This window comes from Pongo pygmaeus, chromosome 2 (genome assembly GCF_028885625.2).
Source record: "Pongo pygmaeus isolate AG05252 chromosome 2, NHGRI_mPonPyg2-v2.0_pri, whole genome shotgun sequence".
Taxonomy (NCBI): Eukaryota; Metazoa; Chordata; class Mammalia; order Primates; family Hominidae; genus Pongo; species Pongo pygmaeus.
The window spans coordinates 199,631,912-199,657,303 of record NC_085930.1 but is presented as its reverse complement, the minus strand read 5'-3'; the positions used below and the strand labels follow the sequence as shown (position 1 = coordinate 199,657,303).

The 25,392-nt window shown below is 36.6% G+C and overlaps 1 protein-coding gene across 1 annotated transcript; it reads left to right on the top strand.

The window, feature by feature from the left end:
* Positions 1-948: 948 nt before the first annotated feature.
* On the top strand, positions 949-22,483 carry TMEM207 (transmembrane protein 207). The gene is made up of 5 exons (XM_054482893.1): positions 949-1,115; positions 3,031-3,068; positions 10,444-10,488; positions 11,673-11,815; positions 21,309-22,483. Exons 1-5 carry the CDS (start codon positions 1,041-1,043, stop codon positions 21,443-21,445), a joined length of 438 nt encoding a protein of 145 aa, XP_054338868.1. The 5' UTR covers positions 949-1,040; the 3' UTR covers positions 21,446-22,483.
* Positions 22,484-25,392: the final 2,909 nt, after the last annotated feature.

Below are 25,392 nucleotides of genomic sequence, written 5' to 3'. Positions count from 1 at the left end.
AATTCTTGCTCTAAGGGCATGTTTATTTTTTATGTTGATGTATATTGCCTATTTGTTTTCCAAATAAGCTGTACAGTTTTCCCAACCATATATGAGAGTATTTGTTTCCCCGTATTTATCCCTCCTCCCTATATTATCAATTTTTTGAACTTGCCAATCTGATTATAATTCTAAGGTATGTTTATCTAATTATGACTGAGGTTAAGCATCTTAACAGTCATTTGTTACATTCTTTCCACATAACCATTTAGCTCTTCATTATACCCTGGAAGATATCCATCTTCTCTCCACTAGTTTCAAATGGAAGCTTAAATAAATTTGTTTATTTGAGTCTAAACTCTCCATTTCTAAACTCTCTATTCTTTTACATTTACCTTATTATTTACATGTATCAGTACTATTTTTTGTAAAATGCATAGATTAAGACATCTTAATGTACAATAGGTTAGTGCCTCTTCTTTTTCTCAGAATTTCCCTGGATATTTTTGCTTTATTTTTCGGTGGTAGTGATGGAGTTGTTTCATAAAATAAACATTGAAATATACCTTGTTTAAAAGAGGGGTATTATCACAATAAAAGAGGCAAAGTTTTTGCCTAAGGTTGGGTTAGACATGGAACTGAAAATGGTGTGTAGGAGAAAAAAGAGTACCAACAAAGGGAAGAAAATTGAATAAATGTTCCAAATATGAGATACTATTAGAAACCCAGAAGTTCCCTGGAATAAAACATGCACTTGAATGTGGAAAGTTATTAAGTAGCCAGCTAGCTCTGTAGGTCAGCATTTATAACCCCTACTTTTAAAGGCCTTGACAAACAGTGCTAAAATTCTGACCTTAAACTTAAATTCCTTGGGCTCTTAGTACCTATAAACATGTACCCAACATTCCTTCCCCTAGCATGAACTTTACCAGTCACAAGGAGCCATTATTAATGCATGTCCTGGTAGGAAGCATAACTTACAGAGAAGCTAGTAAGTTCTGAGAAAGAAGGAAATAAACACAGGCACCAAACCACTATCCTAAGCTGATTGTCCTTTAAATATGTCAAGATCCAGATGTTTCAGTGTCACTTCAGTGATCTCAACAATAGGGATCTTGTGTTTGCCGCTATTCCAGGTAACTATCTCTCTGTCTGGGTTAAGATTTTCAGAGGTACTCTGAGGTACTCTGAGGACTTGATTTGCTATAGATATATATGTGAGCAACTTAACTGCTTCTACATTTAAAAGATTTCCTTCAAGCGTTACTAGCATCTTATGATTTCTTGTATTCACTGGTTAGAGGGACAAAACAAAATGTCCATGGCATTAGTTTTACTTCTCCTTTAATTAGTTCTATTGCTACTGAAATAACGTGATTGCAAATTTAACCTTCGTTTAACTCTGCTATGCTGTAATTTTTTTTTTAATTCAAAATGCTATTGACACAGAACAAAATGCTATGGCTGGATTAATTTAAGACATGTTTACTATAGCCTGCAACCATACTTGATGCTTGACAGTTTTTCAATGCTGACTGATGTAGACAGAACCATTTTAGGATTTATTTCAGTTCCTCTGCTCCAGCATCCCTTTCTGACTAACACGTGCATCTCTATATCTGTGTGACTTCAGTGCAAGTTATCTGAAAGATTTAGATCTAAAGTAAATCATAGCTTTTCTTACCTCTTCATAATAACTGGAAGTTTGACAGCTAATGTGTTGGCAGTGAGGTGCTAATAATTTAATACTGTGTACTATTGCTAGGGTACAACCCACAGAAAAGACATGGAAGTGGCTTGAAAGTGAAATACTGGTTTTATTTGTTTATCTGTTAAGCTGGATCCCGAACGATTTCATCTACTCATAAATAAACTTTCTTTATGGACAAAATGTGAATGTTCATTTTCCTTTCACTTAGTATGCAAATCTATTTGCAGCATTCTAGCAAAAAAGAATGCAACTCATTTTCTGTGCTTATAAATTGTTCATTACCGTGCTCTCTGATGGCCAATTCATGGCTCCATCTGCAACTCCACAAATCTCTTTGCCCAGATAAACTTGGTGGAGTAAATACAAGGTGCTGAAGAAGATGCATTTGGGATTAAGGGGGCAAAAGACACATCTCACACAGAACTCCCAAGCCTATCACTTTAAATTTTGTAACTTCTTGCTTGTACTTTTATTTGCATGTTATAGTCCAGGGAAATAAATACTTCAACTGACCTCATCAACTAAGTGTTTAGAGCTATATATAAATGTCATTTAAAGACTTTCTCATTGTACAAGGAAGGAGTCCTGGTTCAAAGGGTCAAACAAACAAATAGATAATAAGATCTTTAGAAAGAAGTGCCTTTTTCCTTGTGATTTAATGTATGAGATGTTGTAACCTATGACACTCAGTGAAGATAACTAAGAGCATTATTTTAGAATGCTTATAGTATTGGACTTTTCAAACAAAGCAACAAAGATTATTACTTTTTTTCTCTTCTCTGATAAAGAGAAGACTGTAAACCTCAACTGGAATGTCATGTGATCTTAAATGGACCTTGCCCTTAGAGCAGGTTAAAGTCACCCTTTCATGAATATATATTTAATGCTCATTAATTGTAATAGGCTTGACTTCTGTTTCCATGTATGTACTTGGAACTTGTTTTTTTTTTTTTGCGTGAAAATAATACTCACTAATAATGAACCTCTGACCTCTAGCTACAACATGAAAACAAAAAATGCAAGGTGCACAAAAGCTCTTTAGAGCAAGCAAAATCTGCTTATAGAAAAAACAAAAATTGTCATAAAATCCATTTATATTGGTATGTAGAAATGGAATCTGGTTCACAGTATATATCTTCTGCCACTGCTGAGCTTAAGAATCCACCCAGAGATTTTTTTCAGTTAAAATTCTGTGTACCAACAATAAACTCTGCTATAGAGCTTTTAATTAAAAAAGCAAATGAAATGATATAAACCCACATTGTCTCTAGGCGCTGCTTGTATTAAAGGATTAGACTGATGAGATGTTTGGATTTTATTGTTCTAAACATGTGTTTCAGTTGGTGCTCTCGGACCTACCATGTGAAGAAGATGAAATGTAAGTAAACAGCGAAAAACTGCATATTTTTATTTAGCATTTAAAAAATTCAAAGTATAAAAAAGGCTCAATCCATTAGAAAAAGCCCAGCTGAGTTTCAAATGATCATTATAATCAGAAGAAAAGTAAATGGTTTGTAAATGTAGATGGCTCAAATTTTTTTTTCTGAAAACAGGAAAGGTAATTTTCATTACGATCAGCTTTGTTAAATAAATAAGAGGCCTAGTTGATTTCTAGATATTTTTGCACACTGAATTTATCTTCCCCAAGGTTTCAAGGGTACTTTAAGTTCGTAAAAGAATCATGATGTTATCTATGGCTTCATCCACACTCAAAAATCACAGTGACCGAGGGAGGCAGTTTTCTGTATAACTCAGTTTAAAATACAAGCAAACTAACCAAAATTCTAACCTGTACTGTGTGTATATTTCAAAGTGCTTGTGATATGAATTATGTAACAATTGACTCAATTTTTTCACTTTTTGTGCTATAGACTTAATGGTTCTCAGAATTCTATTCAGGAGATGAAGAGAAGGTGCCATTAATAATGGTACTGATAATTAATATCTGTAATTCATTGTGACTTAGTGTCAGAAAAGCACGTCCACCCAGCACTGTCTTCTCCTGGTTGCAGCCCTCACTGTTAGCAGCTGTTTTCAGTTTTCATTGCCTGTTACCCTGAAAGCCATGCTCTCTGTATAGCAGGAAGCTATGATTGTATTGTACAGCAGGAATTGGGACCATTCACCTCCTTCTGGTGGATCATCTTATTGTTAACAATCTGCTTATTAAATTTGTGCTGCTCTTTCAGCTTTTGCATGGCTCTCGATTGCTGTTTCTTCTTTTTTTTTTAATACTTTAAGTTTTAGGGTACATGTGCACAATGTGCAGGTTAGTTACATATGTATACATGTGCCATGCTGGTGTGCTACACCCATTAACTTGCCATTTAGCATTAGGTATATCTCCTAATGCTATCCCTCCCCCCTCCCACCACCCCACAACAGTCCCCAGAGTGTGATGTTCCCCTTCCTGTGTCCATGTGTTCTCATTGTTCAATTCCCACCTTTGAGTGAGAACATGCGGTGTTTGGTTTTTTGTCCTTGCGATAGTTTACTGAGAATGATGATTTCCAATTTCATCCATGTCCCTATAAAGGACATGAACTCATCATTTTTTATGGCTGCATAGTAGTCTATGGTGTATATGTGCCACATTTTCTTAATCCAGTCTATCATTGTTGGACATTTGGGTGGGTTCCAAGTCTTTGCTATTGTGAATAGTGCTGCAATAAACATACGCATGCATGTGTCTTTATAGCAGCATGATTTATAGTCCTTTGGGTATATACCCAGTAATGGGATGGCTGAGTCAAATGGTATTTCTAGTTCTAGATCCCTGAGGGATCACCTCACTGACTTCCACAATGGTTGAACTATTTTACAGTCCCACCAACAGTGTAAAAGTGTTCCTATTTCTCCACATCCTCTCCAGCACCTGTTGTTTCCTGACTTTTTAATGATTGCCATTCTAACTGGTGTGAGATGGTATCTCATTGTGGTTTTGATTTGCATTTCTCTGATGGCCAGTGATGGTGAGCATTTTTTCATGTGTTTTTTGGCTGCATAAATGTCTTCTTTTGAGAAGTGTCTGTTCATGTCCTTCGCCCACTTTTTGATGGGGTTGTTTGTTTTTTTCTTGTAAATTTGTTGGAGTTCATTGTAGATTCTGGATATTAGCCCTTTGTCAGATGAGTAGGTTGCAAAAATTTTCTCCCATTTTGTAGGTTGCCTGTTGACTCTGATGGTAGTTTCTTTTGCTGTGCAAAAGCTCTTTAGTTTAATTAGATCCCATTTGTCAATTTTGGCTTCAAAGCAACAGCTATTTCTTTACGTTAATTTTGGAACTGCTTTTTCACTCTGTCTTATGCTGTTTGTGATGTAACAGAGTATTTGATTGTTTGCATGCTTATCTGACTCAGGATTTCCTGGCTGCCCTTATCTTATCTCCTCATCTTCTGCCTTTGACCCAGATTAACAAAATAAAGAAGTTCAGAATTGGAAAGGATCTTAAATGTTGAATCTAACTCTAACCAACATGACAGAAAAATACGGTATTAAGAAAGTTTTTACGCTGACTTTAGAGCTACTGAGGCTACCGCTCTCCCTTTTAGGTGAAGGGATTGAAACCTAAGAGAAATGGTAAATTAGTAGTAGGGCTTCAACTGGTACTTAGGTATCACATTCTTGAGCTACATCATTTTGCATCTAAGTGTCTGTAATGGTTATCATTATTTAATACAATTGCTTTTGAGTAAAAACAAAAAAAAACCCCTCAAATGAAATGTAAATTGACAGAAAATAAAAACAAAAAAGAGAGTGTCTGGGAATGTAGGGAGGTCGTATAAGGTAAGTAAATGTATTGCAGATGAGCACAATATCTCAAATCTTTTGTTATCACAAGACAGTGTCAGTGGAATTAATCTATAAGAAAGTCATGCTGTTTTCTGAGGGGGTAAAAAGTCCCCTCCAACAAAATCCTCTTTCTCTAAGTATATTTATACAAGAGATTTCAGTTTCAAATCACTTCTTTGATCTGAGACATTATCTCCTGTTAAAATACACTACCCAGCCAAGAGACCATATTCATCCATTTACCAGCACTGCTGTAAGAGAGTAACACACAAACATGGCAGATTACAGTGAAAAGGACCATAAAGATGGCCTACTCCAAATGTCTTTTAGAAAATGAGAAACACAGAAGGACGGTAGCTTGTCCAAAGTTCACATGCAAAATGGACACAGGAAAGGGAGATTTCGATTGGAATGCGAGGGAGCATCAAAGTAAAAACGTGAAACATGGATCGCCTAGGTAGACGCCATGGTAGAGGAGGCGCTGATTAGCTAGAAACAAAAACATTTGTTTTAACCAACTTCTATGTTCCAAGAATTGTGCAAAACAATTTGCACATGTTTTCCATTAAAAAACAAAACAAAACAAAACAAAAAACTGGTCAACCGGGCACGGTGGCTAACCCTGTAATCCTAGCACTTTGGGAGGCCAAAGTGGGTGGATCACCTGAGGTGGGGAGTTCCAGACCAGCCTGGCCAACACGGTGAAACCCCATCTCTACTAAAAATACAAAAAATTAGCTGGGCGTGGTGGTGGGCACCTGTAATCCTGGCTACTCAAGAGGCTGAGGCAGGAGTATTGCTTGAACCTGGGAAGTGGAGGTTGCGGTGAGCTGAGATGGCACCACTGCACTCCAGCCTGGGTAACAGAGCCAGACTCTGTCTCAAACAACAACAACAACAACAACACTGGTCTATTTTATTATTTCCTATTTAAATTTGTTTTCAAACACCAGGGTATGTTTTTCTGATCCAATCCAATTATTTTACTTTTCTAACTGTATTTTTAACATGAACAAAGAATTGCTGTGCTGTCTTTGTATAAAATTTAAATGCCATAAGTAATTTATTTTATGAAATAAAACATGACAGAGCCCCTTTTATCATACTTCTGACTTAGTCCTCTTCTGATAAATAGCCAAGGACACTGATGTGCATGAATGCACAAAAATAGATTGATTTATGAAACATAAATATGACTATACATATAAAAGATTCTGTAAATTAATTGCATTGATAGATTTTCTATTGATATACCACATCTTGCTTGGCTTGATAAAGTGAAATAGTTTACCCAAGAGTAGGAAAGCAAGTTAAAAGGCAGAGCTTGGACTTGGACCTGGGACTGACTCCTGAGCCTGGAATTTCAACCACATAGTTATATTGTATATCCAACATTTAATCAATTACACATCTGGTGAAATACCTGAGAGATACATAGTCCATTCATTCTTTGAGATACTATACAATTTACTACCAGTTTCTGGGTGTTATATTTGTGACTCATCCATCCCTCAAAAGCTGAATTGTACTTTGGCCTATGTTGAGGAATGACTTTTTAAAAATAAAAAAAAAAAATTCATGAAATTTGTTATTGAATTTATTCTGAGAATACTATGGAAAACATTGTTCTTATGTTAACAGTGTTCTCTTTATGAGGCTTCATAGCTTGAATTTTTCTCTGGTTTCTATGCCAGGAATAGTTGTACATCTGGTGAGTAATGCTGTTCATTTTGTTAATTTTAGAGGACACTGTATAACCAATATTCTCTCTCATTATGTTAGCTGCTAGGAAGCTTAAGTCAGATCTACAGTTCAATTCAAATTTTATATATGGTATTTACTATATTCAGTTTACAAACTGATCTCACTATTGGCCTATTCTGTTTGTCTGATCCTCACCAGGCTCTCAGTTCTTTTTCATTTTTTAATTTTCAATGTTTCCTTAAAGCATTTGGAACACAGGATATTGGATTCATTCAGGCAATACTCCACACAGTAATATGAGGTTAGAGCTGGCTATTACTATTCCCAGTTGCACCACTACATGGTGCTAAGAGACATGGACTCTGCAGCCAGAACATTTGGGTTTAAAACCTACTTCTACCACTTCCAGCTATGCTAACTAGCGCAAGTTACTTAATGTCTCTGTGAGTGAGTTTTCTTAGTTGTAAAAGGAGAATTAGAATAGTATGACCCTACTGTATAGTGGCATAAGTTTGAGAGTCCGTTATTTCACATGAAGTTGCGCATCTGGTTTTAGAAGAGTGTCTGCCCTAGAAAATGCTGAGTGATGTAACAGAGAAACCAATGAAGCAACTCTGCATATTTCTTCCTGAATTTATCAAATTCATAAATGTATAATCTAAGGTCCACATATTCTCAGCACAGAGAAGAAGAATAAAGATCAACTCACCTAACCATTCGTATAGCACAGAAATCATCTCCATGACATCAAAGTAACAAAAGGAAATCGTTCTGATAAGGACAGAAATTATCTCCCTCAACAATTAATTCTAGATAATTCTTATTCCAAATGTCTTTCTTACACATTATAGTCAGCTCTCACTTCCCCCTGATGATTAATTTTCTTTTTAGCATAATCATACCAATTTGACCAATCCCTGAGGAATAATTTCATTTTCAAAAATATAACCTTTCCTATACTGAATATCTTGGAAGTAATATTTGAGTAATTAGAATACTCTTACTTTTTTAGGAACTCAAAAAGTTTCTGTTTAAAACATGAATTTAAGAGAGAAATGGAAATAATGGTTCGAGGAGGGGAGCATATGAAGCCAGAAGATACATGTTCCAGTGTAGTTCTCTAACTAGGTAGTGACCTCCCCTCTTCCTTTCTCCACCTTAAGTCTCAGTGGTACACTGTGCAAAATCCTAAAGGTCAATAAATGATCTCAAAGATGCCTGCAATTTGGAACTTACATGATTACTGCACTTCTCCATCTAACTGCTTCCTAGCCATGTTATTTCTTATCAGAAGCTCCACCAGAGGGTGCACCAGCTCAGAAAAAAAAAGTGAAATAAAGTTGGTTTGGAAAATTGTTAGCCCAGGAAGAAAAAAAACAGAGGGCCTTAAAAATTAGATTTAAGAAACACAATGAGGTGGTTAATATTTAGAATTGAGTTCAACTATAAGTAGAGGGGCTATTTTAAAATAGAAAAAATGTAAAGGAAGAGGAGGGAGATGAAATAATCCATACTCCTGACCATGAGCTTAGATGTCACAATTCAAAAAAGAAAAACAAACAAACAAACAAACAAAAAACAAAAAAAAAAGCTTTCTGATTTTTTACTTGGGTCAGGACACCAAGAGAATTTCCCCATATCTGCCTCTTAAAAAATGTATATTTTTAAGGTTTTAATTTTTTAATATAATATTTTAAAGTTCTTTTTACTACAAAGTGATTCATGTACATTACAATAATTCAAACAATATGAAAGGGTTAGAGTTTTTCATGATGCCATCTTCAAGAGAAGTGGGCACTTCAGTAGTCTGGTGTATATTTATGTCTGATAGTAATTTTGGTGAAATCATTGTACTTGTGGAAAATAATATATACAAAGTAAGATTGAAGTCTCTATACTATTTTACTTAGCAAGACTTATTTATAAACATGTTTACATCATTTTTGATGATTGAATAATATTCCCTTGTAAGTATGTCCCATTAATTATTTTTCACATCTTTTATTGATGGCCGTTTGTCTTAAGGTGCTTTTTAAAGTCACACTTCAGTTGCCATTTTTTTTTTCCAGCCATACCTGTGAATTTTGCTAAACACCCTGGGCACTCAAAAGAACAAAGAGCAAACAAACAGAAAACAGACAGAAAAAAAAGACACAGAGATTTATATGTGGAGGGGAGTGAAATCATCTGTAGGCTGGGTGATTGGTTTTTGCCTTAAATGTTTGTGATAAAATTTTTGAATGGACACTTCACATATGTTAAAAGTCATTTCTGACTGGTATGATGATGGGATGACACACTGCCTCCTCCGGGAAGCTAGACACAATAAATTAACTGACATTTATGAATGTCTTCAAACTGAAATGAACTGAGTTATTTTAACAATGGCTGAAGAAGATATGATTAAGTATAGTGTTTTCTCAGAAGTGTATCTGACTGTGAATAACAGATTTCCACTGTTCAAGCTCAGCTCAGAATACCTTAAAAGTAGCTTGTATATTGAGGTATGAAAAAAGTCCATCAGCCCACTTAACATTTAGTGTGCCACGTTAGGCATAGTGAGGGACTCTACACCTACGGAGTTACACCTCCCAAAAATCACTCTGTGAACTTTATCTGTCTGTGATCTTTTAAAACTTGTCTCAAGAAAGACTGAATTGTGGCTAGACACACACAGGAGGGTCAACTTCCTGACTGAAGGAATCAACTTCTAACTCCTTGGTAAATGGTAGGTATGGCCACGTTCATTCATTTTCCTCCTAGCCTAATTTCTTTCCTCACTGATTGTATAACAAGAGGGCAAACAGTTGTCCAATGCCTCCTATTCTCTACCAACATATTCTTCCCTGGAGAATTTGAGTTTTACATGACTGTAGGTCTCTAGATGAACAGAATATAGCTATAATGGTTATCTACATAATACCAAACACCTGTGATTTGTTGTTCCTGAAGTTAGTCACTGCCTTCTCAATGCTTAACAGTATTTGTAACTCTAGAATCAAACCCATTATAATGCATTTATCTGTTTATGTATCAGTCTGATAATTTCACATTTACTTGTATTCTCAGTGCCTTGAATTGAGTGGGCATAAACATTTGCATAATTGTGCTGGGTGCAGGAAGGTGTGGGCTGGTATGGGAATATGTAGGTGATTGTTCTGAAGAAACAAGTGTGATCAATACCAATTTTACTGGGTGAAAGAAATAGGCTTTGGCTATCCAGAGTTCCAGGACTAACGCTCTTCCTTTATCACCAGGTGTGTAAATTATAATGACCAACACCCTAATGGCTGGTATATCTGGTAAGGAATCTTCCATTTGTTTTATATGACAGTTGGTGGTATATACACTCTTTGTCCTAAATAATTTGAGATGGTACATGAAATCACATAGCTTAAGGAAAGATTAGGGGTCATGCAAATGAATATAGAAACATCACTTTCAGATTGTTGGCCAATGTTTACTTAAACACTTCTTGTGACAAAGGGACTCACAAAAAATAAGTTTATTCTAGAGTTGAAAATCTTTAACAGCAAAATAATTGTTATTTGTCTTGAAATCTCCCTAAATGACCCCCCACTCATATTAATTCTGGCCTTAAAAGCCATTCCAAAAGACCACTGTCTCTTCTATGAGATAATCCTTCAGATTTTTTTTTTTTTTTTTTGAGACACAGTTTTGTTCTGTTGCCAGGCTGCAGTGCAGTGGCCCGATGTCGGCTCACCGCAACCTCCACCTCCTGGGTTCAAGCGATTCCCCTGCCTCAGCCTCCTGAGTAACTGGGACTACAGGCGTGCACCACCACACCCAGCTAACTTTTTGTATTTTAGTAGAAACGGGGTTTCACCATGTTGGCCAGGATTGTCTCAGTCTCCTGACCTGGTGATCTGCCTGCCTTGGACTCCCAAAGTGTTGGGATTACAGGCGTGAGCCACTGCGCCCAGCCCCTTCAGAAATTTTAACCTCTTAAATCTTGACATTTGTATATTCTAAACTTAACATTGTCAGTTCACTCAATTAGCTGATTAGCTCCTTAAAGGCAAAGACCCTCTCTGCCTACTTTTGAATTCCTATCCCCAATATCTAAAGTGTGTGTAGTTGCTTAAATACTAACTCAATGGATGGATGGATGAACGGATGGATGCATGGATGGATGGATGCATGGATGGATGAATGGATGGATGGATGTCTGAAAGGAAGAATGGATGAATGAATTAAGACACTGCCTTTTAGAATAACCCTCCAATTTCTAAGGAGAAAATGATTATTACCACCTGGAAAGATCAACCCTCTCTGAGGCCAAAGAATATTTCCAGTTCAGTGGAAATGTATGGATGGTGGTAGGAAATTGCTTAAGGAATTCAGTGTCCCACATTGCTTGCAGCCAGTCTAGCTGAATCTTCACCCCACTTCTAGGTAGTAATGGAAGCTCTTAACTTCCCTGCATGTTCTACCTCATTCTTTTCTCGGTTACTTTTGGAGTCAGGATTCTGCTGCTGGTTTTGGTGGCAGCTCTTCTCTGTGGAGCCGTGGTCCTCTGCCTCCATTGCTGGCTGAGGAGACCCCGAATTGATTCTCACAGGCGCACCATGGCCGTTTTTGCTGTTGGAGACTTGGACTCTATTCATGGTGAGTTGTCTGCACACTTCTGGACTCTTTTTTGATACTTTGTGGTTTTGTGGTGAATTGAAAAACTGTTCTCCCAAAAGCAAATCTGGGAACTTAGAAAAAGATGTGGCTTATTGGAGACCCCAAGACCTGCATTGAGGAGAGTTTAAGGGAGAAAATTTCATAAGAAAGACAATCCCAGAAGAAAGAAAATGTGTCTTGGGAACTGACCCACAGTTAAGTATAAGGAAAGCAACTAAATATTTTGTTGTTCAATAAGCAGAAGAGAAGAAGTATGCAGGGCTGGGCAGTCCAGGTGAATGGTAGGGTTTAGGGTACTGAAAAGCATCTCTGAGCTTTTATTATCAACTTATCTTAACTTGTATTTATAATTTCATTTACTGAGCTTTCTATGCTTTACTGAACTCATCTGAAGTAACATTGAATGACACTTTCCAGATTGTCTGGGGTCAATGCAGAATCTGAAATTCCGTAGAATGGTCAGGCGACTGTCAGTTTTCATGCACTTTCATCTCAGCGTCCTGACCCTGTCAGCTCCCAACACCCCCTCCCAAAACCATGCCCTTCTGTTCATTTTCCAGTTTGCATAAGGAAGTAAAGAATGGAGGAAATTCAGGGCTTAGAGTTATTCGTAGCTGCCAGCCTTAGCTGTGAGTAGAAAAAAACAACTTACTGATTTCTGGGAGGCCATAATTGGTAGCTATTTCTTCATCTTAAGTATTGTCTCAAGCAGGGACTGTTGTGAGACTTTATTCTAAGGTACTGCATTACACACTACGGTTACCTCGGGAATGCTTAACAGAGATAACAGCCAAAGCCGTCTTTCAGAAACTGGGCCACCAGGGAATTTGCAATAGATGGAGCAGGGTGTGCCCTGGGGAAAACTAACAGCAAGATGAAAAGTGGGATAAAAATAAACAAAAATGTGTTAACATCAAACTTAGTTTTCTAAGATAATGATTATATTCACCTCCAGCTTTTTTTTTCCTTCAAAGATTATTACTTAACAGAGGCAATGCATTATCAGTTTGAGAAATGGTTCTTTTAGGAAGGATAATTAAAGTCTCCAAAACAATAGTTCTTCCTCCTAAAATCAAAAGCACCTTCCACAGGGCATAGAGGGAAATAGGGTTATTGATCTTTTAACAAAATATGTTAGTCAAAAGAGTCAACATGCTAACATTGGACTATTTTTCTTTATTTACCTCGAGGTATTTAATAAGTGAATGCAATTATGCTTCTTTTATCAGGACTTAAGTTTCTAAAAAGAAAAATGCAGCCTAGTATTTTAAGTTCTTCTCTCACTTCGAGAAAGACCTTTTCCTCGACTATCTTGAATCTTAAAAGAATTTTGATTTTAATTTTAAGTATATTATTAAGCTAGACTGTTATACTGTTAAAAATTTTTAAAGCAGTTTATGTGCCATGGTTATACACTTCTTTATCTAATGTTTTTATATTTTTTGCATGGCAGTTTCCATATGTGCTCTTGAACTTGCCTGAACGTCATGAGTGTGAAGGAAGTGTCCAGGCTGATGTACTGTTTAGCGATCTGCATGTGCTAGGACTGAGCGATGGGCAATAGACTCACATTCTCTATGTTACTCTGAAATCATTCAGAACAGGCAAAAAAAAAAAAAAAAAAAAAAAAACCTTGCGGATAAATTGCTTTTTAAAAAAAATATGGTCACAATTTGTTTTACATCTGTCAAATGCTAAGCAGTAATTTGCGGATTTTCAGATATTATCTCTAATTCCTAAATATCAACTTGGAAAAGTGACTATTATTTATCTTAGAGGATGTTATGTACTTCTCTCACTCTCAAAGGGAAACATACATGCATAGATGTTTACTGCACGTCAATTAATTGAGTTTAAACTGTCCAGACTTGGGGCTAGGGAACCAATGAAAATGTGGCTGGTCACTCACAGCCCAGCCCATCCCTGGACACTAAGTACAGCCTCACTATTTGAAAGCCTAGACTTTTCTATAGAGCAGATTTCACTGGTAGGGCTTGTGCTCCAGGATCTTCATACCCATCCTCACTCTATTCTTTCATCCCAATTCCACTGGTTTAACTTCTGGATCTTATTTTGCTCAAGAAACATTTAAACTCTTCCATCCTGAGTTGCACTGCAAATCTCTCTACTATTGATTCCCATTAGTTACTCCGTCCTACTTATCTTTTTTTTTTGTGCCTCCGCTGAATTCATTGTTAGGTTGTTCCACCCACTGCCCATGTTCCGTCTTGTCCCAGGGATGCTCAGGATGGCAGGACAGGCAGAGAACAGCCATTCAGACAGTCTTTGATGCGGATATAGTGCCCAGAGCTGGGCTTTTTGGTATTCCTGTTTCTCTTCTGCAAAACAAAATGCAAAAGGGTATATTAGGAAGGGGTGATCTCCCATCTCTAGTGACTTCTTACCTAGTAATTTCTGGAAGTAAGTTTCAGACAGTCAATATTTTAAGACAGTCTGAAACCTGGACCCATGCTAAATTTACTTTCCTCGCTGGATCTTCATGATATCTTCACTTCTCCATACAAATGATTCTTCCTACCTAATATTTCTATAAAAAGAAGCTGCTCTCCAAAAGGGAAGTTAAAGAACCACTTGCTTTTGTGGCTACAGAAGGAGTGAGGGTCAAAACCACAGCATCTACCTCCACAGCTCCCACAGAGTATGTGCTCACAGCTGAGAACTGAGTCCAGCTGCCACAGGATTCATACGCCCACACCAAGGTTATGGGACTGTGCTTCTGAATTTCCCTCCAAATCCCTGTTCAGAAGAGAAATAGAAGAATGAGAAATCTCTGGAATGACACTGGTGACATGTTAGAATATAAAATAAGGTTTCTGGACTCCCTGCCATTTCTTGAGCACAAAGGAGAAGATGGGATGTTCCCCACTGAATACGGAATGTGGGAAATGGGTAATTTGAAACATTTTAATGGAGAGACTAGATTTGATATATTAACCTTGGGTTCCTCCCAGAACTTAATTTTTTAAATTTTTACCAAAACTTATTTTACTTAATTATCACCATTTATTGAATATATTAATTGAAATAGCTCGGCTCTTCTGACCTGTGGGGCAAAGGTTTGACTCTCAGGATCTCCTGGAAGCTGCCCTCAACTGAGCAGAACTCAGAGGAAACTTTTGACTGAGAAACTGTGGTGGACAAATTGTGCTAATGTTAAAATACATAAAATAGAGAATTTCTTTCAATCAGAACTACTGACACTATTACATGGTGCAGATTGCCAGTTATTCTGATTAGAAACACTAAACAGAAAAAAGAAAACACTTGGCTTGGATCCTTATAAGAGATATGTAAGAAGGGTGTTGCCAACACAGCCCATCCGAATGTCTGGTGGAATTTCCTGTCTGGGAGAGGTCCGTGGGTTCTCACCCAAACACCACAGACCACAGTAGTATTTCCTGGGCTAATGTTCCTGTCTTTTCACAGTACTCTGCTGATTCAGTCTTTAGATAACTGGTCTCCTTTCCTCTTCATAGGATCTATACCCCTGAAGTGTAGATCCTAGACTCAGGGGCTTCTCAAAAGTCTTTGGATTCAGTAGAAGAGACTCTGGCACTTGCTGTGTGCTCAAAGATCACTCTCCGTGTCCACAATGTGTTAGGAAGATCTTTACCCTTCAGAAAGGGAAAAATATTCCCTCTGATGCCCCCTGTTGTGGGCTGAGCTGTATCCCACCCAATTTCACATGTTCAAATTCTAACCCCAATATCTCAGAATATGACTATATTTGAAGATAGGGCCTTTAAAAAGACAAAGGCAATGAAATTAAAATGAGGTAATTGGGATGAACCTTAATTCAATATGACCAGCATTCTTACAAGAATATATTAGCACACAGACAGACAGGCACAAAGTAAAGACCACGTGGAGACACAAGGAGAAGGGTGGCCATCTGCAATCCAAGGAGAGAGGCCTCAGAAGAAAGCTACCCTGCTGACACCTTGGTTGTGGATGTCTAGACTCCGCAATTGTGAGAAAATAAATTTATGTTATTTAAGTGATCCAGTCTGTGGTACTTTGTTATGACAGCCCTAGTAAACTAATACAACTCCTCTCTTGGGGAGTGAGGAGGAAGAAGAGGGGCTGTCAGAGAAAGAAGAAGAGGAGAAGATCAGAAGAAAGTCAAGAAGGCAGAGAAAGAGAAGATGCAGAGCAAGAGAAAGAGGAAGAAGAGAAGAAACAGTTTAAAATCAGAGATATTTTAAGGACTAAAATTTAAACATATTTATTTTATACAGACTCTAAATTCTTCTTTTTTTCTTCAGCCCCACTTCCTCTTCCTGGTCCCAGCTCCAGAATCTCCTTCTCTTTCTTCTCCCCTTATTATGCTCTCCTGAACGTCACTCTTCTTCTGGATCCGGTTCTCCTTCACCATCTCTGCTACAACTCAGAGAGCATCCACTCAATGCCCTCATGTCTTCTCAAATGGAATCATCCATGCCGTAGCTTCTGAGACCTTCTTAGTTCCTTCTCTAAATCATCAAAGATTAATAATTCTAGTATTATGTGGGTGTGTTTTGTTCAGTATCTGTGTTGAGGTAATTTTTTTTCATTTGTTTCGATGTTTTCTTATCTTAGTGTATTAGTCCATTTTCATGCTGCTGATAAAGACATACCCGAAACTGAGCAATTTACAAAAGAAATAGGTTTAATTGGACTTACAGTTCCATGTGGCTGGGGAAGCCTCACAATCATGGTAGAAAGCAAGGAGGAGCGAGTCACATCTTAGATGGATGGCAGCAGGCAAAGAGAGAGTAAGGAAGATGCAAAAGTGGAAACCCCTGATAAAACCATTAGATCTTATGAGACCTATTCACTACCACAAGAACTATACGGGGGAAACCACCCCACCATTCAATTGTCTTCCATCAGATCCCTCCCACAACATGTGGGAATTATGGGAGTACAAGTCAAGATGAGATTTGGGTGGGGACACAGCCAAATCATATCACTCAGTATCTTACCTAATTTAATAATGCCTTCAGAATATCTCCTACATGAGAATACAACTGAAGACACAGAAGACTTCCTGTATTAGTCCATTCTCACATTACTATAAATAAATACCTGAGACTGGGTAATTTATGAAAAAAAAGTTTAAATTGGCTCATAGTTCTGCAGGCTGTACAGGAAGCATGATGCTGGCATCTGCTTGGCTTCTGGGGAGGCCTCAGGGAACGTAAATCATGGCAGAAGGCAAAGAGGGAGCAAGCACGTCACATGGCTGGGCCAGGAGGAAGAGAGTGGGAGGCGGGAGGTGTTACACACTTTTAAACAACCAGATCTCATGAGAACTCACTATCACGAGAACAGCACCAAGGGTATGGTGCTAAATCATTCATGAGAAACCATTCCCATGATCCAGTCAACTCCCAGCAGGCCCCGTCTTCAACACTGGGGATTACAATTCAGCATTGGATTTGGGTGGGGACACAGATCCAAATCATATCAATCTGCAAAACCAGTTTTCTCTCCCCTCTCAAATGTGGAAATGGGAAGTGAAAACACACATTGAGCCACAGACAGTGATTTTTTAAAAGGAATGTATGCAAATTTTTAGTAAAGATTGAGAAAAAAGAAGAGGAAAATCATTAAAATTCTCACGTGACCATCCGTATCCCAGATCTCTATTGTTTGTGATCATTGCTCAGCAGTTCACAAATCCAAGGACTGTAATTATGATAGGATAAAACCGACATTAAAAATAGTTTTTTTAAAAAAGATAAGGATTTTGGTTTTGTTGATTAGGTTAATTGTTTTGTTTTACTTTTTAAATTTGTATATTAAAAGTAGGCAATGTCAAAGGAATTTTGGAGTTTATTAAAAATGAGAGGTTGTTTTTATTTTAATTTACTAAAAATAAGGATGACAATAAGGTTTTATTAAAAATAAAGTTGTGATGCTGAATAAAAGCCCATCTTAATGAGGAAGCAAGCTATTTAAAGATAATTAATGGAAAATGGAGTTTTGGAGGTGAGAAAAGGACAAATAGAGCCTGAGGCAGAAAAATAATTGACTAGGCATTAGAAAAGAGAGAATATGAGAGCATAGGAGAGGGACCCCCACGATTTTTTGTCCATGTTTTTAATAAAACATAATCAATTACATAACGTTTAAATAAGGGTCCCTTTGCCTTTATGCCATGAGGTCTGTGGATTAGAGCTGGGTTCCCTCAGGCTTGACAAGGCTTCCTAATGAGGTTCCCTGCCTTTCCTGAGCTGATCGCAAGGTGAAGCCCGAGGTGACACCCCTCCTAGGGACACTCATCTTGGCTTAGCTTCTCATTGGGGCTGATCGCTCTTTAATGCTGCCCTTCAACTATACAATCTCTCTGATCCTATTTCTTCTGCAGTTTCAAGGATAATCTTCTCTCTTTCTTATTTCTGGGAAAATAGAAATACCAGCATTCCAGCAGTGATTATATATGAGTGCTCTGAGCTGAGGAGAAAAAGGAGGGCTGCAGAGCGGTGAACAAGAAGCAGGGTCTTACAGGCTCTGCTCTCTTCTCCCTCCAATCTCCCAGGATTCTTTTATTTTATGATTTTTCAGAAATGCCATTTCCCTATGTTTCATGTTCTAAGTGTAAATATTCTGTGATTTATTTTCAGTAATAAAAAAGGAAGTATTTCATTCACAGATTTTCATGGAAAGACATGATAATAGTAATAACTCATTCATTGAGCATTTCCCAGGAGCCATGCTCTGTGCTAACACTTGACATCCCTAATCTCATTTATTCTTCCTTACCACTCTATGAACATTCACTATCATTCTGACCACTCTACGAATGAGGGAACAAAGGCACTTAGAGATTAAGCAACATAGTAAGTAGACGGCAGAACTGTGACTCAAATTCAGTCCTTCTGGCCACTCCCATAGAAGAGAAAGGAATGAGGTAAAGGAAAGAGAAGAAATAGGTAAAAAGAACATGTAGAAAGAGGTGAAGTCTATTTCAGTGATTCTTAGAAACATAGGAAATCTCAACTCTGGCTATAAAAACTAAGCAGTAAGTGTATTGGTTTTACAAAATTAAACAATAAACTCTGATATCTTAGACAGCAGTTCTGTAAAAACTATAGGATTTTTGCTGGCATTTTTAATTCAGTTCTCTCAGCTTCTTAATTTGTCAAAAGATAAAAATGCCTGTCCTCCCCAGCATCCAATCACTTGATATTATATGTTAACATGCTTTGAAAAAAAATTGAAAACTGATATAACACATATTTGGTTTTCAAAACTTCCTGAGCACATTGGCTTAATTATGTTTTCCAAATGCCTTGTGGTTTTAATAACAAGTTTAAGATCAACAGCAAAATTTGTAGTAAGAAGATAATGAGTTTTCTATGAAAGCAACTGTGAAGACTCTATAACTGGGAGCACAATATTGACAGTGGCAGTCGTACAAATAAATTGGAGCTAGTACAAATAATAGATGTGTCAAGTCAGTTTGGTTGACCATTTCTAGGCAGAAAGATAGTTGCCTTTGACTTTGTACTGAATACACTAGGCGCAGTTCACCAAGAAAATAGCCATCATTTATTACAAGTATTCACAATGGAGGAAATTACTGGGGCAACTGTATTTTACCAATGTTAACTCTGATTGATCAAGTCCCACAGACTTATCCGACATCAACCCAAACTTACAAACTGCAAAGGGCTCTAACTCCATGATACTTTTCATTTAATAACTTCTATATTATAATTAACAATAATAATGTTTAAATCATTATTTAACTATGAAAAGAGGATGTATTGAAAAATAATATTGTAAATAAAAGAAGATGCATTCATATTCCTAGCATTAGTACAGTTCTTCACATATTGTAATAATAATAGTAAACCTTAATGCATAATTCCTGTGCCAGGCCTTGTTTTAAGTACTTTATGCTCATTTAGCCTTGCTTTTATAGAGGTAGACACTAGTATTATACCTTTATTGCCTAAGAGAAAACTGAGGTAAAGAAATATTATGTAATAGCCCAAAAGTAGACTATTTAATTAAATAGATAACTCTAAGAAAAGTGCTAAACCAGAAGGTGAGACATACATTCTAAATACAGCCCCACCCTTTACATACTTGAATTATTAGTCTTTGCTCTGGTACCAGTGAGATAAGAAATAAGACAAACACAACTGTATGAAAATCCATTATTCTAAATTAACATTATGTGCTTCAAAGTAATCATTTTGAGTAATCTCCATATGGATCCTAGTGAAGCAGCTAATGCCTAATATGCAACTACTCTTTGAATTCTTTTGATCATTGTGGCATGTTCTTTGGAATATTCCTAATGGCATCAAATCTTAATCCTTTAAGGAAGGTCAGCAAACTTTTTCCATTAAAGACAGATATAAAATATTTTTGGCTTTGCAAAATATATGGTCTAGGTGGGGACTACTCACCTCTGCCGTGGTAGTGCAACAGCAGCCATAGACAATATGTAAATGTATGAATAAGATTGTGTTTCATAAATTCAATATACAAAAACAGAGGCCAGATTTAGTTCACGGGACTAGTTGCTTTTTAAAGATGAATTTTTGATGGTTGCTACTGTTTTGGCAGAAAGCAGTCAAAATCATTTAAAGGTAGGTAAAGATCCAGGTGAATATATCCAGGTGAATATGTATTCTTTATATATAAGCATATATATACAACGATCTTTATACATACAGTCATATATTAATAGAAAGACGGGTATAAAATAGCACTATTATTTTTTTGTGTTACCCAAACACAGTCTTTCAAGGAAATACTAACAGACAATTTCCAAAAGAGCCATTAGAGTAAGTGCATAGTCTTTCAAGGTTACCAGTTAGTGGAAGAAAAGGCCAGTTTGTAATAGTTAATGGCCTGTATTATGCCTAATCTAGAAGTCAAGAACTTTGATTCCCAAGTATTTTTTTTTTAATTTTAGAATATATTCTCCTTATTGTGTACGTATACTTTAAATGCATGTTTTCATCACTGAGCTTAACATTTTTACTATTTACTAAAGAGAAATAATTAATTATTTATATTAGTTGAAGTTTGCAACCATACATGTAAAATAATACAATTTAGAAAGTGATATTTTAATTTTTCTAATGCAACTTAACATTTCCCATGTTGGGAGCATTACCTGAAATGCCATTAATGTTGAGGAATCCTGTTCTGCGATCTACAAAAGAGGATATTCTTTCTAGTTTCGGCTGCTAAATTGTAAATGCTTCTTGATGGGTTAGACAATGATGATTTCATCAGCTCAGGCAAGCAATTTTTTTTTTCTTTTTTTGGTGTGGTGACTAAAACTTCACTGCAAAGAGCAAGACAGTTGTAATTTTTTCTCATAGATAAAATAATTTTCTGTTGCTTCAGTGATCCAAGCAACGCCAGATTTTATCAGACAGTTCATGTACTTATGTTTTATGCTCACTAGAAAGATTACAAGTCTTCATCTTTCTCTTTCCAGGGACAGAAGCAGCTGTGAGTCCAACTGTTGGAATTCACCTTCAAACTCAAACCCCTGACCTATATCCTGTTCCTGCTCCATGTTTTGGACCTTTAGGCTCCCCACCTCCATATGAAGAAATTCTAAAAACAAGCTGATTTTAGGTGCAGATTATCAATTTGAAGTATTAACGACATCTGTAATTCCAAAACATCGAATTTAGGAATAGTTATTTCAGTTGTTGGAAATGTCCAGAGATCTATTCATATAGTCTGAGGAAGGACAATTCGACAAAAGAATGGTTGTTGGAAAAAAATTTTGGTCATGGAGATGTTTAAATAGTAAATTAGTGGGCTCTTGATGTGTCACTGCTGTATCATACTTTAATGCTACACAACCAAATTAATGCTTCTCCACTAGTACCCAAATAGGGAACAATTAGGTGCTGGAAGTTGTTTCCATCACATTTAGGACTCCACTGCAGTATACAGCACACCATCTTTTCTGCTTTAAACTCTTTCCTAGCGTGGAGTCCATAAAAATTATTATAATTTAACAATAGCCCAAGCCGAGAATCCAACATGTCCAGAACCAGAACCAGAAAGATAGTATTTGAATGAAGGTGAGGGGAGAGAGTAGGAAAAAGAAAAGTTTGGAGTTGAAGGGTAAGGGATAAATGAAGAGGAAAAGGAAAAGATTACAAGTCTCAGTCCAAGAGGTTTTATGCCTCAACCTGAAGAGGAAGAAATTGTAGATAGAAGGTGAAGGAGATTGCTGAAGATATGGAGCACATATAATGCCAATACAGGGAGAAAAGAAAAGTTCCCCTTTTACAGGAATGAATGTGGCCTCCATAGTCCATAGTGTTTCTCTGGAGCCTCAAGGCTTGGCATTTATTGCAGCACCATGCTAAGAACCTTCAGCATAGATATCTGTTCTCATGAGGACTGCAGAAGTAGCAATGAGACATCTTCAAGTGGCATTTTGGCAGTGGCCATCAGCGGGGGGACAGAAAAAAACATCCATCGCAGATGCCATATGATCTTCAGCTGACAAATTTGTTGAACAAAACAATAAACATCAGTAGATATCTAAAATTAGGTTGACCAAACTTATTCCCTAATCTTCTTTTTCCAGATCTGTTTTATCCAAATCTTCCCCATCTCAGTTAACTGCAACTGTTGCTCAGGCCAAAAAATATTTGGAGCCATAGAAGCTAGGGTAATCCTTTTTAATAAACTATTTTTAGAGCAGTTTTAGGTCCACAGGAATATTGAGCAGAAGGTAGAGAGATTTCTTATATACATCCTGCTTTGACACTTACATAACCTCCCCCATTACCAACATTTCTTGCCAGAGTGATACACTTCTTACAATTGATGTGCCTATACTGACACCATTATCATCCAAAGTCCATAGTTTATATTATGATTTACTCTTGGTGTTGTACATTCTGTAGGTCTGACAAATTTAGAATGACATGTACCTACCATTATAGTGTCACATAAATTAATTTCACCACCCCTGAAAGTCCTCTGTGCTCTGCCTATCTATCCATTATTCCCTCCCTTCTAAATCCAACCACTGATCTTTTTATTTTGCCCACAGCTTTGCATTTTTAGAATGCCCTATAGTTGGAATCATACAGTATGTAGCCTTTTCAGGTTAGCTTCTTTAACTTAGTAATATGCACGTAAGTTTCCTCTATGTCCTTTCATGGCTTAATAGCTCATTTGTTTTCAGGGTTAAATAAAATCCATTGTCTGGTTTACCAAAGTTTATGTATGCCTTCACCTGCTGAAGGATATCTTGGTTGCTTCCAAGTTTTGGCAATTATGCATAAAGCTACTGTCAATATCTATATGCAAGATTTTGTGTAGACATAAGTTTGTAGCTCCTTTGGGTAAATACCAAGGGCATGTTTGTTGGATTGTACGTTTAGTTTTGCAACAAAACCACTAACCTATCTTTCAAAGTGTCTGTACCATTTTGGAGTTCTAGCAGCAATGAATGAGAGTTCCTGTTGCTCCACATCCTCACCAGCATTTGATGTTGTCAGTCTTCTGAATTTTGGCCACTCTAATAGATGTGTAGTGGTATTCCATTGTTGTTTTAATTTGTAATTCCCCAATGATATATGATGTAAAGAAACTTTCGATATGTGGAGTAATCTTTTTACAATGTAAGAAGCATCATGTACTTTAACTAAACTCTAACTGAGGCACTCCGCCTCAGTCAAGGAAAATGTCAAATTCCTTGACACATGGCTCTGTATGATCTGTACTCCTTCCCCGTCTCCATTCTTGTGACTTTCCCTTTTATTCATTTGTTCCAGAAACATTGTCCTCAAACGTATCAGGTACTAGCCTGCACCCATATTGCAGTTATTTTTGTCCATAACATTCTTCCACCAGATATCAACATTGCTTCACCAACTCACCTACTTGAATTCTTTGTTAGAAAGTCACCTTCTCAATTAGGCCCAACCTTTCTATTACTTTAAATTGCAGCCTCTCCCAACCCTGAAACTCTCAACCTCCTTATACTAGAAACACTTTTCACTTTTCCGTAGCACTTATCATCTTCTACTACGCTATACAGCTGAATTCTACTGGTAGTCTGGTATGTTTCTTCCAGGGCTAGAATGTAAATCCACAAGTGAAGGAAATCATTGCCTGGTAGTAAAACTAAGTTTTAAAGTAATGTTTCCTAGTTCTGGAAATTCCCAAAAAACTGGATGAGGATTTAATGGGGATAAGGCCTTATGAAAGTGAGGGTGAGTAAAAGCCAGAGACAGCTGACTTAGTGCTGTTAACATAATCTCACTTATATCCACTGATGAAAAAGATCTGAAGAAGCATGTGTTTATGTACTGCAATAATCCCTGGTGTGTGTGTAGGGCTTTATAGTGAACAAACTGCTTTCATATACGCTATCAGATTTTATTCTAATGAAAATTTTGTGACCTGGCTATTCCTAACTTCAAGTTAAACATGGTAGAATGAAGACATCTACTCTCTTCAGAAACCTACTAAGATTACAGGAAAGAAATTAAAATGTTTTTAATTCACAGAGACAGAGGTAAGAAGATGACAGTAAGAAGAAAGTTAATCATGATTTTAGTAGTTGGAAGGATGAATGAGATGGACACAGATGGTTGTCATGATTGACTGAGATTTTGAGTTTCTCTACTTTGCTAAGTTTCAGGGAAGAAATAGAATGATTAAGCTAATATTTGCTATGGCAATCCAGAAATGTCCAAAAATTAGAGGCAAAAGAAGTGAAGAGAATTCTGAAAATGATAATGAAGTTAGTCTATAGGAAGACAGCATTGCAGCAGCCCAAAGAAGAGCCAATTCTAATCAGAACATAACAGCAATGAGCTACAGGAAATAAGATGAATGATTAAAGAAAAATATATATGTAGCTTTAATGTTAAATTAGTAGTAAATGGAAAACGGAGGAAGTGAATAAAACAAGGCATTTATTAAATCCATGAAAAACAAAAATTGGATTAACTATAAAATGGTTAAGCTGTGAAAATTACAAATAATTAGTACTGTTAAAAATGATCAAGCTATGAATAATGTAAATAATTAATATTTAAATTAAAAGTTTAAATTAATATTTTAAATATGTGTTATTTATATTACAAGATAGGCAAAGGGAAAAGGTTTGTGAAGGAAGGTGGCAGGAAACAGTAAGAAACCTAAATGCTAATCTCAGATTGTGAAAAGTTAATTAATTAAAGGAAAAACCACATGATACCAAAACACATCATTTTAGAATTAGATCATAAATATTTGTAACAAAATACTTAAAGAGTTGAAAATTGTTGTCTCAAGAAATTGGACTCGGAGATAATGTGTGGGTTAGGTATGGCAGAAAAGTACTGATTTCTATTACATTTCTATAGTACTACTTGACTTTTAAAATTAAGTTCATTTATTACTTAAATAGAAAGAAATATAAAATTAAACAAGTACATGATTTGGCAGTGTTATAGCTTGTAATTCCAAGCCAACAAAGGAAGACATACTATAAAGAAGTAAAAAATGTAAAACATTTCTTCAGGTAATGGGGCTACAGGTGATTTTATTTTTTA

What these genes read in the sequence shown, in the direction of transcription:
- TMEM207 (XM_054482893.1), top strand. Translation starts at nt 1,041, where the DNA reads ATGTCAAGATCCAGATGTTTCAGTGTCACTTCAGTGATCTCAACAATA. An exon ending in CCATGTGAAGAAGATGAAAT is followed by an intron (nt 3,069 to 10,443) that starts GTAAGTAAACAG and finishes CTTTATCACCAG; the next exon opens with GTGTGTAAATTATAATGACC. An exon ending in AGACTTGGACTCTATTCATG is followed by an intron (nt 11,816 to 21,308) that starts GTGAGTTGTCTG and finishes TTCTCTTTCCAG; the next exon opens with GGACAGAAGCAGCTGTGAGT.